General features: G+C 41.1%; 1 protein-coding gene across 1 annotated transcript in view; it reads left to right on the top strand.

The window, feature by feature from the left end:
- The first annotated feature begins 743 nt into the window (after positions 1-743).
- ODAD2 (outer dynein arm docking complex subunit 2) overlaps positions 744-14220 on the top strand; it is a 203016-nt gene continuing 189539 nt past the window's right edge. The window contains exons 1-4 of the mRNA XM_006139755.3: positions 744-1000; positions 10431-10588; positions 12646-12838; positions 13833-13939. Of these exons, the coding sequence (XP_006139817.1) occupies positions 777-1000; positions 10431-10588; positions 12646-12838; positions 13833-13939 (682 nt within the window). The 5' untranslated portion in view covers positions 744-776. The remainder of the gene's footprint in view (positions 1001-10430; positions 10589-12645; positions 12839-13832; positions 13940-14220) is intronic.

The raw sequence follows: 14220 nt of genomic DNA, 5'->3' as shown, positions 1-14220 counted from the left end.
CTTTCCCTTTCTGTCTCTCTCTAATGCGTGCACATGCCCTGTTACAAATGATAAAGCAAAATAAAACAAAAGCCTTGCTCACGTAGACCCCTGGCCCCAGCAGAGCTGTAAGGAAAGACTTTGATGCCAGTCTCCTTGGTTTTGCTCTTGGAGTTTTCTGCTTGGATCATCTGCCCAGCTGTTTGAATTTTCTTCCTCAGACCCAGGGATATTAGAAAGATGTTACCTGATGTTCAAAAATCCTTAAATGCTAGTCGGCTTTACTTGGAACTGGCTCACTATGAGGTCATTGGGAAAGTCAGGGCGCATTTTTGCAGAGAAAAGGAGATTAATATGTCATGACTTTCCCAATGACCTAATATTTTATTGAATCATTGAACAGTTAGGTAATTTTTAAAAGAAATCTCTAAGGGGGTCAACAGGTGGCATGGCGGTTGAGGCACTGGACTCCCCTGTGGCCAACAGTAGTTTGAGTCCCAGACCTGGAGGCTTGCTTTCTGACTTTCCCTCTCTTTCTCTCCCCCTCTCTGTCTCTCTCTCTCTGGTGAATTCATGTGGCCTATAGCAAATTAAATAATAATAATAAAGTTAAATCAATCATTGTTTTTTTAAAAAGTAATCTCTAAGATTACTAAGAGGAATGTGGGTTGGGTACTACCAGTTTATAGTCCTGAAGGAAAGAAATACTCCAGTGCAAAGCTGGATGCTCCAGTCTCTCACTCTCCTGTCTGCTGCAGCGTGTGTGCTGAGCTCTGAGCTGAGTGTCCACGGAGCCCATGGGCGTGGCGCTGACCAGATCGGCGCAGTGGACTGCGGCCGGACACGGGACCGGAACCCTGGAAATTACCCCTCTAAATGAAGCGATATTGAATGAAATTATAATGTTTGTGGAGAGTTTTATCTATAAACATCCTCAAGAAGCAAAATATGCTTTTGTAGAACCACTGGAATGGACCACAGAGCTGGACGCTTCCGCGTTCCAATCAGGTTACGTTGTCAGGTAAGCCAGTTGACTGCTGCTAGAACTTACTATCTCCTTTGGTATGTTTTTATCATCTGGTTGTGAGGTTTTGGGGGAAGTTAGTTAAACCTCTCAATCTAAGAATCTTCTAAATCAGGGATTTCACTTGGGTGAAATCTGAGGCTGTTTTGCTCGGGCCAGCGTAGTACTTATCTAAGTTTCAAGTTTAAATGTTAATTTCTTTCGATAGGGGTACGTTTTGCAGCTCGTCACTCTCCCAGCACTTGCTGCTGCTTTCTGTCTGGCTTTCCCACTTACCCAGGTTTCCTGGTGCCAGGAGCCATTGGCTGTTCGTCTGTGTCCTCCAGTGCAGATGGACTCCCTCCTGGTATTTCAGTCTATCAGCTGCCGAGGTGCAGGCACAGGATGGTGAATTTTGCTCAGTATAAAGAAGAAACATCTTGACATTTGGTGCTGTCCTCAAATGAGAACCTTTTAAACCCGACATTAAAAACAAAACAAAACAAAACAAAACCCCTGGGCCAGCAATTAGCCCAGGTGATTAAGGCGGCTGGATCCCATATGGCTGACTGTGCAGTGTGAGTCCTGGACCTATTGACTTGAAAAAACATGCCAGGCAAGTGTGCGTGTGTGTCCAAAATCCTGAGAGGACAATGAAGAGATGGGATTGTGGCATGGCCATGCCCCCTAGTGCATGATTTCTCACTCCCTGTCCCCTACCCCGTCTCTCTCTGGCAAGTGCGTACACCCAATGACAACAACAAACAATCCTACCGCCACCTCAATGGTGGGCCATCAGTTTCTCTCTTTTGTCCATGGCTAAATATATGCACATATATTTACAAAAATTATATAGTTATATTTTATAATACCATGTAATAACATAGAATTGTGTATTATGATTATATAATAAGTAAACAAACAGGTAGTTATTTAATTGTTTAATTTTTTTTTTTTTGGCCAGTCTCAGTTCATTTTGCACTTCAGACTTTCTTTCTTTCTTTCTTCTTTCTTTCTTTCTTTCTTTCTTTCTTTCTTTCTTTCTTTCTTTCTTTCTTACTTAAGGACATGCTATAGGACATGTGTGCTTGCTTGGGGGGGTAGGGGAGAGAGAGATACAGAGAGACAAAAAGCGAGAAATCACCCCCCAGCGGGAACAGCCACGCCTTAATCCCTTCTCCTCTATTCTCCTCTCAGGATCTTGAGCACGCACACACATGTACCTGAAGTGAATTTTAAGCTGCTGGGTCTGGGACTTGAACCCGAGTCAACTATGTGGGACTCCAGCAAAATAACCATTTCACCATCTGCAGGTCCCCAGACATTCTCTTTTCTACAACCTTGTCCCTCTTGGTTTTATGCATGCATTTCAAAGCCTGATCTTAGCCAAAACAGTTCTCTAAGTAGCCAAACCTCCCTATGGGTGCCTTTCCTGTTTTCCCCTTTGGAATTATTCTGAGGATCAGGTTGGAATTACATCTTTAGAATGGGACAGCCATTCTTTTCTTTTTTTTTTTTCTTCTTTTTTTTTGGAGAGGTTTTTGCTATAGGGTATGTGTGCTCACCAGAAAGACAGAGACAGAGAGATAGAAAGCGAGAAATCACCCCCCAGGGGGGATGGCCACACCGCAATCCCTTCTCCTCCATTCTCCTCTCGGGATCTTGGGCACGCATGCACACGCGCCTGGTGTGAGTTTAAGCCACTGGGTCCGGGACTCGAACCATGGTCGACTACGTGGGAGTCCAGCGACATAGCCATTACGCCAACTGCTGGTCCCTGGACAGCCATTCTTGAACAGCATTTCAAGAGCACCTCAGCTCTTCTACTGTTGTGCTTTCTCTCAGGTTTTCTTGAAATCCTTCACGTTAATGGTGTATTTTATTTCTAACTGTGCCAGTGGTCATTTTCTCCAAAGGCTTGTCATTTCCTGGTTACATCCCATTCTTTGTTGCTCCCACCTAAGTTCAGCTTTTTTACTAACCTTTGAAAGATGAATTCATCTGCCAAAACTATTAAAAATACATTAACGTTACAAAGATAGATTTAACTCTGATGACTGGAAAGAATATCAAGGTGATATCGTGTCTTGCCCCGGAACTGATTTGGAGTTGCAAGTACAGACATGGCCATGTCTGCCGCCTAATTAGGTAGGCCGTAACACGTTCCTCAGTGGGTCACCTTCCGTCTAAACTTTTCTTTATTCCCCTTCTTAACCTCTGTACACAGTCTTCGTGCACACTGTTCGCTCTTAAGTGGGGCATTTTGACATTTGGACACCGTGAGTGTTTTGAAACGACTTCTCCTTGATTGTCTCTCATCTGTCAAATTTACTATGCAGCTTTCCTTGGGCCAATTTTTTTGCATTCCTCATTTTTGTTTCTGAGCTTTACTGATGATATCTTTGACGTTGGGAAAAAGGAGAGAGAGGTTTGGTAACGTTGCTGGATGGAATAGGAGACCTTGCTGTGTGGCTCTGATAAAAACCAGATGGGGACCGATTGCCTTGAAGAAGGCAAAGGACACAGTGGGGATCTGGGTAATAATGGGAAATACCAAACGCTTTCACATCTAGGCCTTAATTATATTATTATTTTTGTAATAATTATTTTATTTAACTTTATTTATTTGTTTTTTTATTAATATGACCAGAGAGGGACAGAGAGAGAGAGAGGGAGAAAGAGAGAGGGAAAGTGAGAAAGCAAGCCGCCAGGTCCAAGACTTGAACTGCAGTCTACAGTGTGGGAGTCCAGCACCCTTAACCCCGATGCCACCTGCTGGCCCCAACTATGTTATTTTTCTACCCTCTGAAGAAAGTTCAGCAGTCCATAGCCACTGAGTGTTGCTGCCTCTTGCAACATAGCAGGTGAGTGATACAAACTCGAGATGATGCCTTCAGTGGCCAGAAGTTGTTATTAAAAAGTGCCAGGTATGGGAACCAGCAGTTAGCGTAATGGCTATGTCGCTGGACTCCCACGTAGTCAACCGCGGTTTGCATCCTGGACCCGGTGGCTTAGAACTCACGCCGGGCGCGTGTGCATGCGTGCCCAAGATCCCGAGAGGAGAATGGAGAAGAAGGGATTGCGGTGTGACCATCCCCCCTGGGGGGTGATTTCTCGCTTTCTGTCTCTATGTCTCTCTCTGTCTGGCAAGCGCACGTGCCCTATAGCAAAAAACCTCTCAAAAAAAAAAAAAAAAAAGGGCCAGCGGCCATCCTTTGCCCTGTGGTGCGGGTGCACTCTCTGGCTAGCCGCTAGCCTTGCTGTGCTGTGTTTGCATTTATTTAAAGGGGAGAAGCTGCTCTTCTTCCAGAGAAGATTCCGGTCTGGGTGTCCTATAAAGCCACAGTCGGCCTGAAGGATTTGAACTCAGAGTCTCTGGATGTGTTTCTTCCAAGTAGGAACGTCCTTGGATGGTTTAGAACAAAGGTAGATGCTTTGCAGACTTCTTGTTCTAGAATAAGTCTGTTTTATCTACCCTAATGCCTGTTGAAGTATTTAGCTTTTTTTTTTGTGTGTGTGGGCTCTACAATACTGATAGGAGTATGTTTATCTCTCATTTGATGTTGTGCGTCTTGAAATGCACCCTGTGACAGTCAATAAAAGCATGATGAACCTTCTCTTAAATTAGGCTCATGAGCATCTGATACCAAAACTGATTTTTTTTTTTTTTAATGATGAATTCTTGCTTGTGGGAATCCTACCTGAGCCTCCCATCTGCAAACACAGGCATGCGCCACCACACTGACTCTTTTTTCAGACAGGTGGGGTCTCGAGGTGTTGCTCAGACCAGCTGCAAGCTCATGATCCTACTGCCTCAGTCTCCTGAGTTGCTGGGATTACAGAAACACACTGCTGTGTCCAGCCTTAGGTTGGACAGGGAATCAAACCTGGGCCTCCCATGTGGTTCCAGCCTGTGGAGTCCAGCATCTTAGCGGCCCCCCAGCCACCGCGAGGCTGGAACAGGTCCTTTATTCTCATACTGACCAGTTTGGTGTTTCACCGATTATCTTCTTTCCTGTCCTGCAGACTGTTTTTAGAGGAAAGGTGGGCACGGAGCTTGCGCACGTTACATGGTCCATCTTTTTTTTTTTTTTTTTGAGAGGTTTTTGCTATAGGGCGCATGCACTCGCCAGATAGAGACAGAGAGACAGAAAGCGAGAAATCACCCCCCAGGGGGGATGGCCACGCCACAATCCCTTCTCCTCCATTCTCCTCTCGGGATCTTGGGCACGCACGCACATGCGCCCAGCGTGAGTTTAAGCCACCGGGTCTGGGACTTGAACCGCGGTTGACTACATGGGAGCCCAGCGACATAGCCATTCTGCCAATTGCTGGTCCCACATGTTCCATCTTATTTTTAAAATTATTTCCCTTGTGTTCATCCTGTTCTCACGTTTCTCTATATTTACATTTTTTGGGGAAACTCTGCTTTCATTCTCACACAAATCATAAGCCCGTTTAACTACCATTTGCACTCGCTTTTGTTTCTTTCAGATGGTAAAGTTAATGTTCCTAAAACATCTCAGGAAGAAGGCCCGATTCAGGGTAAACGAAGGAGAGCTGGCACCATTCCCTGTAACCCCCTGTGCTGGCGTCCGTGGAGCTCTGAGGCACTGAGACTTTCTAGGACGGAGCTTAGAAAATGTTCAGACTTCAGAAGCATTCAGAATTACTTTGTGAAAATGTCGTTACCTGTTCTTTGCTCTCCTTCCCCGGTAGCACTCCGTGTTTAGAATCATATCTGCTCTGATGTTGCTGTATTTTATTGGGTCATCGGAAACGTCATGATGCATTTTTGAATAGAAAATCAGAAAAAATATGTCATGACATTTCTGCTGACCCGGTAGTTGCAGATCTCACTCTCTTATATCTCAGTTTGTGTAGGAGTTGGAACAAAATTATATTCTGGTGGGAGTTCTATATGACCAGAAAGTCAGAAGATAATAACTACTTTCTAAACTAGACACTGAGGATTAGAGAAAAACGACTTCTTCCTACTTTCTTTTATAGTATAAACTGAATATTTTAAAATTTTTACTTTTTTTAAAAAAATTATCCATTTATTCTAAGAGAGAGAGAGAGAGGCACCCCCAGCGGGGTCCTCATGCTGTGTCCACCGAAGTCCTGCTGGCTGGCCAGGTATGCATGTCCTGAGTGTCAGGGAGGTCCCAGGAAGTGGGCCCAGGACTTTCCCTGTGAATCCAGTTGTGGGACTGCTGTGCCCCTCTCCAGCCCCAAGTGAGTTGACTGTTGTTCGCTGCCTCCCCAATTCCAGTGTAAAAGTCTATTAGGACAGAGGATTTTGTTGATCTTCACCTCATGAGGTGGGAGTCTTATTCTTTTGAGGAGCTTATTTTTCAGTTGTTAGAATCTGAACCTAAAAACTGAGACTTACTCTTCAGCATCTCCCCATAGCTGGTGTTTTTGTATGTTTGTTTGTTTTGTTTTGTTTTCCCCTACTTCTCTGTTAAGTTACAGGCTTCAGAACCAGCAGGGGGTGTGGAGATTAAGGAGGCTGTATCCCACATAACTTTATGGTTTGAATCCCGACCCGGCAGCTTGGAAAAACACTGGGCGTGTGTGCGTGTGTGTGTGTGTGTGTGTGTGTGTGTGCGCCCAAAATCCCAAGAGCAGAATGGAGGAGGATTTGTTGTGGTGTGGCCATCCCCCCTAAAGAGTGATTTCTTACTTTCCTTTTCTCTGTTTCTCTCTCTCAGTAAACACATGCACCCTATAGGAAAATTTAAAAAGTTGCTGGCTTCAGCTGGTAGGACAATTGAGCAGTGTCACCTGTACTTGCCAGTCCTCCAGCTTTTCACCAAGAGTTTCACTTTCTTTAGTCAAGTAACTTGATATTTTTGGCACTCCATCAGCCAGTAACTTAGCACTATCATTACCCACTTAGGTGAATGACTGGCACTTCATGTGCGTGACCTTCAGGTGCAGGCCGTTCACAAATCTCAATCCTAAAGATACTATTCCAGAAGCTGAATTTTAGAGCATTATTATATTAGGTCATTGGAAAAGTCATGGTGTATTCTTCTGTGTTTTTCTGTGTAAAAATGCATCATGACTTTCCCGGTAAGCCAATACATTGTGCACAATTCACGGCACTGGCAAGTCTAGAAATATTTATTCTTTTACTTTTTCCACATTTTATTTATTTGTATATATACACATACACACATACATATATACATGTACACACATACACACATACATATATACATGTACACACATACACACATACATATATACACATGTATACACCCATACATATATATGACTATCTATACATTATATATAATGTATAGATATTAATGTATAATAGATGCATGTAATAGATACATGTAACATCTATATGTAGATATTAATGTATAATATATAGATAATATACAAAATATTTATACATTATATACAATGTATAGATATTATGCATTAATATCTCTGTATCTATCTATCTGTCTATATATATGTGTATATATAGACAGAGAGAGAGAGAGAGAGAGAGAGAGAGCCTTCTATGTGCTGGTCCCCTTTGAGATGCTGGAGACAGAGTGGTGCTGTCTGTACCCAGCAGTACCAGACAGATCAAGTCCCTTCTTCAGCTGTGTATTGCTGTTGTAACAAATCACCGCAACTTTGTGGCTTGAAACAACACAAACTTACTATCTTTCAGCTCTGGATGTCAAGTTGGAAACGAACTTATAGGGCTAAAATCAAGGTCCTGGATGGGCTTTGTTCCTTCTGGAGGCTCAAGGAGCTTATGTTCTTCCCCTTTTCAGCTTCTAAGAGGCCCCTGCATTTGTAGCTTGTGGCCCCACATCCCGCGGACCTCTGCTTCCATCTTCACATCACCTTGTCTGACTCTGACCCTACTGCCACCCTCTTAGAATGTGACTGATGCTGCCCAGATCATCAGAATAGTCATTCCTTCTGATGACCTTGATTTAATCCATTCGCACCTTTCATGTGTAAGGAACAGTCACAGGTTCAGGAAGCGGGATGTGGAGATGTTTGGAAGGGCGTTATTTCTGCCTTCCACGGTCCCTGTTCCCTGTTCTTAGGAGATAGCATCAGCAGTAAGTATCCTGGGTCTGTCAAGGTTACTCTTTCTGGTGAGCAAACAATATTGTCACATGTGTTTATCTGCACTGCAGTTTAAACTCTCTTAGATCATGTCTTACAGTGGGAGCACTTTTACCAGGGATATCAGTGTGTAATAAAACACTTACGTACTTTAGTTCATGTTGTAAATGGTAGAAAGCTATAGAAATATCACTGCCATAAAAGCATCTTAATATTTGAAAAGCTTATTTACTTATTTCTTTTTTGAGAGGGAGAGAGGTTGAGAGGGAGCCAGGGACCCTGACAGGATCTTGCCAAGCCATGGTCATACACCCCACCACTCCCAGACTTCCAATTAGCTAGGAGTATGATGCACCTGTGAGCATGCCTTGCATGTTCAGATTGAGTGGAGATCTAAACCCTGGCCTTCCCATATGGCTCCAGTATTGCACCCAGTGACTACCACTATGGCTCAGCCAAAACGTCTTAGTATTTTAAAAATGGCAACCTAAAACTCATTAAAATGGACAGAAACACACGTCCAGGAAACGGAATAATTTTTAAAATTACGTATATTGTGTCACTGTACATCTTCCTAGCATATAATATGTTGTTTTTCAAGGTATGCCTGCAGTGCACAACAAACAAATCAAGGATATTACCATATAAATAATTTTAAAAAATAATTATTTTATTTAACTTTATTTATTTTTAATTTGACCAGAAAGAGACAGAAAGAGAGCAAGAGAAAGAGAGAAAGAGAGAAAGCAAGCTGCCAGGTCTGGGACTAGAACCACAGTCAGCCATGTGGGAGTCCAGTGCCCTTAACCACCACGCCACCTGCCGGTCCACCATATACATCCTTTTATCAGAGAACTTTACATTCTGTGTCTGTTGTTTCTTCCCCAACCCCCTCCCATCCACCCTCTATTATCTATTCCTTTCCTGTACAATCTCTAGTATCTACATTTGTCCTTCTTACTATCATGTCTTCATATCTTTCCATTTCTGCCATAGAGTGCAGACATTCAGTATATATTGAGTGGGGATATACAGTGTTTGTCTTTCATAGTCTAACTTACTTTACTTAGCATTAAATTTTGTATAGTCTTCATTTTGAGTCAAATGGTAGGGTCTTTTTTTTTAGCTGAGTAATATTCCCTAGTGTACATGTACCGCATTTATCAATCAGTGTATCAGATTTGGGGCAGTTAGGTTGATTTCATGTCTTAGCAATTGTAGCTAATGCTGTAATAAACATGGATGTGCAAGTGTGTTTCAGACTGAGTTTTCCTGTCCTTCGAGTAAATACCAAAAAGTGGGATTACTGGGTTGTATGGTAGTTCTATTTGTAGGTTTTGAGGAACCCCCATGTTGTTTTTCACAGTGACTGTGCTAATTTATTAGGTCGTTGGGTAAGTCATGATGCATTTTGCATAGAAAAATATGACCCAATTTGCCACCAACAGTATAGGAGAGTTCCTTTTTCATCACAGCCTCACCAGCACTTGTCAGTCCTTATTTTTGTGATTAAAGCCATTCTGACTGGGGTTCACTGGTATCTCATGGTTTTGATTTGCATTTCCCTTATGATAAGAAATGCTGAACATTTTTCATATGGATTTTGGCCATTCATAAGTATTCCTTAGAAAATTACCTGTTCAGTTCATTTGCCCATTTTAAAAATTGGATTACTTGTTTTCACAGGTGAGCTGCTTGAATCCCCTGCATATTCTGATTATCAATTCCTTATCTGAAGCATAGTTTGCAAATATTTTCTTCCATTCTGAGGGTTAGACCCAATAATTTTTGACGAGGCAAAGGGCACTTAGAAAAACTTGTTTATTATCCTAAGGCAAACCAAATTAGGGAGTTTAAAGTGGGAAAGTAATCCACAGAGAGGATCTAGTTTGCCTTTTTATTTTTTCTGTAGCTTTTTTTTTTTCTCATAAACACAGCCAAGAAAATTCCTAACCACTAATTACTGTGGTATATAATTTTTATAAATAAAATAACACTAGAAATCTCCAAAGCATGAGTGGTTCTGTAGAATCAGTGACTTCTTACAAGAGGTCTGAAACCAGCACACTGATAGAAACACAAAAATGAAAACCAAATTATTTGAGTTCAACTGGGTATTCAGGAAACCGCTTAATTTTTTCTCCCTTGACACACACTGTTGCTCAGATGGTTGTTGGTATGTTTGGAAACTGATGGGTCTGAGTGTGGGTAAGCATGGGAAAATAGATAGTCTTCTAACCAGAGTTATTTTTACTTTCTGTGTTTCCTAATGAGATACAGGAACAATTTAAGTGTTTTTAATATAACTTCTATTGGCATCCAGGTTTCATTAAGCTTTCAATTTTTTTTTTTTTTTTAGTGACTCAACAGTCAAATCAGAAGAAGTTGATAAAAATGGACAGCCTTTGCTATTTCTCTCTGTGCCACAAATTAAAATTAGGAGCTTTGGTCAACTATCACGCTTTTTATATATTGCCAAAGGCACAAAGCTGAAAGAAGCCCAAGCATGTATTGAAGGTGGTATTTAAATTCCAGTCTGTGATTTGAACATTTAGAAGCAATCTTGGTGGGGAGCATTTGATAACAGTCTCTTGAAAAAAATTCTGGAGCCTAAAAGATAGTCATATATGCACAACTGCATGAAAACGTCATTCATTTTCCTGTGCTGAAATGTTCCACTCATATAAAATTTCTGCTTTAAAATGAAAGGCCTGACACTTTATTATTAGGTTTCTGGGTTTCTGTTTGTATAAGTGGTTTAAGAGAAACTTCCCAGCTTCTGAAAAGTCCAGTGGTCTGTGGTTCATATCAGAAGGAAAGACAGAAACACACATCTAGGAAACTAATTGTAAAATTATTACTTCAGATGGACAGCATCCCAATTCACCCTCTCTCCTAGTATGCCACTGTGATGGGTGGTAATCTGCTTTTGTAAAAATAAATCTGGACTTCCTTTAGAAGAGATTATTACTGGTGTGTTGGATGTATTTTGTTTTTCTGGAATTATGTGACCAGTGGGTTCTAGGCATAGGGCTACTACTGCATTCTGCCTCTTTCTGTGTGAGGTGGGAAGGTGGTCCTTTAAGACAACAAGGTGACACCTCACTATAGCATCTTCATTTTCTCTCTTTCTCATTCATCCTTATTAGGCTGTCTATCAAAACTAATTTACTGAGGAGGCATTATATATTGAGAGTACATCTGAATACAAGAAACTAGTTATTAGATGCATAATTAATCATTAAGTTGGACTTAAATTGTAGACATAATATAGACTGCTATAAATCTGGTTTGGTTAACCCTTAGGCACAAGCCTTAGTTTGGTTAAGAGTTTAGGTACAAGCCTTAGTTTCAGGTCTAAATTGTATGGTACATGGCAGTTCAGTAGTCAGGTTGGCTTCCCCCAGAATTCATCTAGTGTGTCTTCTCATAAACCTTGATGAGATGACAACCACAGGGTTGGTAAGTGGAGATGCACGATCAATGGTCGATTCCTTGATCTCCTTTTCCTTGCTGCCTCCCTCCCCCAAGGCCATCCTTTCCTCAGCCCGAAGGACGATACCACTATTTGGTGTAGTCTATACCACTGTACCACCATGTGATACAGCCCGTTTCCTGCCGGAGGGTGCTGGCGCTGACTCTCTTTTGTAATGATGTCACTAATTAAAGGGAGATGTAAGAAGTCGAGTCAAACTTTTCAATCCAGTGAAGCTTTCTGCATTAGTCCCAGAGGCATGTTCTCTTTTCTGTCTCTGTACACGCGTCTTCCTTGTATCTCTCTGTTCTCAACAGCTTTTTCCTCCTCATTCATTCACAGCCATATTGCCTTTGACATTTACCAAATTCTGTTTTTCACATCTTGAGATTCAACTTTCATATCAGTTTCAGGCTTGATCATGACTGGGCATTCACATTTTTCACTTTTATTTTAGTATATATGTGAATTTTGATTAGATTTGTTTTTCCAACATTGACATTAATAGGCATTGAGAATATAAGCAGTTGGAAAAGGTGAGAAAGACTGGCAGTAGACCCGTAGGCTGAAGGAAGTATATATAGTATTATGGAAAGGAAGCATTTATGAATACCGAGCACTGGTACCTACATGGACACATGTGCACATATAGTAATAGTGATGATTCTTCTAAGAAGATCCATTTCTCTATCTTTGCGTCAATTCTGAGTATGTTAATTGAATGTCTATTCTGAACACTGTCCCACAGTCAGTAAGAAAGAAAGATGAAGGAAGCAAGGAAGGAAATAAGGAAAGACAGATGGGAGAAAGGCAAGATGGAAGGAAGGAAGGAAGGGGGGACAGTCCCGGCTGTTGTCCTATTAGGGAGAGGACATGTGTAGGTGATATTACAGTACAAAGTAGAATATCTCATGAGGTAAAAGAAAGTTCCTAAATATGACAGACTCTCAGCAGAAGTTAATTCTAACTGGGTAGCTCAGAGAAAGCTAAGTGAAAGAAACACGTTTGAGTGGACCTTGAAGGATAAGGTAGTCTTTATGTTTACTGTAGTAGAAGATAAGATGACAATTTGTTATTCATTTACTTTTTTTAAAATCAGCTAATAGAGATCCCGTAGTAAAAATCTTGGGCTCAGATTTTGGTACGATGGAAGATGACTCAGCTGCCTTAAATATTCTTGATAAAATTACCAAAGATGATGATCCTGAACGTGAGATTAAGATGAAGCTTGCCATACTGCTGAAGCAACTGGATCTGCACCTACTTAATCAATCTCTAAAACATCTCTCACTGTAAGCTTTTTTAAAGACATCTTTGGACATGAGTTTCAAAAATTGCTTTCAGAGTTTTAGGGAAAAAAAACATACAAAAAATGAAGTATGGTAGTTATTGCTATCGACTTAACACTGTATTTTGTTGGAATGAAATTTTAATTTTATTGAATGGGTATTTCTAATTCTAAAAACTAAAATGTGCAGTTAACATTGTTAAAACATTCTATTAGAGTCTTACCTAATTCTGAAGACATCAATAACTTTGTTATGTTCAGAGACTTTTTGTTGTTAGAGGATTTTTGCCTTAGGGCATGAGTGCTTACTGGAGAGAAAGAAAGAGACAGATACAATGAGAGAGAAAGTGAGAAATCTCTCCCCAAGGGGGATGGCCATGCTGCAATCCCTTCTCCTCCATTCTCCTAAGACTATTACATAAATTATTAAACTATAGTGCAAATATCATGTAGAGTTTGTATAGGCCAAAAGTTGTTTTTCAAATATTTTCTATTATTAGAGGAATAGTATTAGGAAATGTAGTTAATACTAAATTGAGTATATTTAATGACACATTTAAAATGACCTTTTTTTTTTTTTTTTTTTTTTAGGTTTTTGCCTTAGGGTGTGTGCACACACCACAGAGACAGAGAGAGGCAGAGAAAGGGAAAGTGAGAAATCACCCCTCCGTAGGGATGGCTTCACTACAATCCCTCCTCCTCCTTTCTCCTGGGATTTGGAGTACACATGCACATATGCCAGCGTGAGTTTCAAGCCTCTGGGTCCAGGACTTGAACTGCAGTTGGCCATTTGGCATTCAGCCCTTAACCACCATGCCACCTGCTGGCCCCAATTCTTGACATTTTGACAGTATTGTTAAAAGATTATATCATGGGTTAAAAATAACTACAATTTTAATTACAAAAAAGGCCATTCATCCTGATATAAATGTATTTATATGTTTGCTATAGATTCTGTTTTAAAGCATGTAAACTGAATTTTGAAACATTTATTTCAGAGAAATTCATTTAAATCCAGTGACTGTGAAGAGGCATATAGAACTGCTCAAGCGTTTTTCAGGAAAAGGAGAAGAGACGGTCTTGGAATCCATTGAATACACCTCAGGTTTATGTCTCCTCACATTCGTTTTCTGTGATTTCCATGTTCCCAATTGTATTTTCAAAATAATTTTTTTAGAGGTTTTTGCTATAAGGCGTGTGCGCTCGCTGAAAAGACAGAGACAGAGAGACAGAAAGTGAGAAATCACTCTCCAGGGGGGTTGGCCACGCCACAATCCCTTCTCCTCCATTCTCCTCTCCGGATCCTGGGCACACATGCACACATGCCTGGCGTGAGTTTAAGCCACTGGATCCGGGACTCGAACCGCGGTCGGCTACATGGGAGTC

This window comes from Tupaia chinensis, unplaced genomic scaffold (assembly GCF_000334495.1).
Source record: "Tupaia chinensis unplaced genomic scaffold, TupChi_1.0 Scaffold000001_1, whole genome shotgun sequence".
Classification (NCBI taxonomy): domain Eukaryota; kingdom Metazoa; phylum Chordata; class Mammalia; order Scandentia; family Tupaiidae; genus Tupaia; species Tupaia belangeri.
This window is presented reverse-complemented; position numbering and strand designations above follow the sequence as displayed.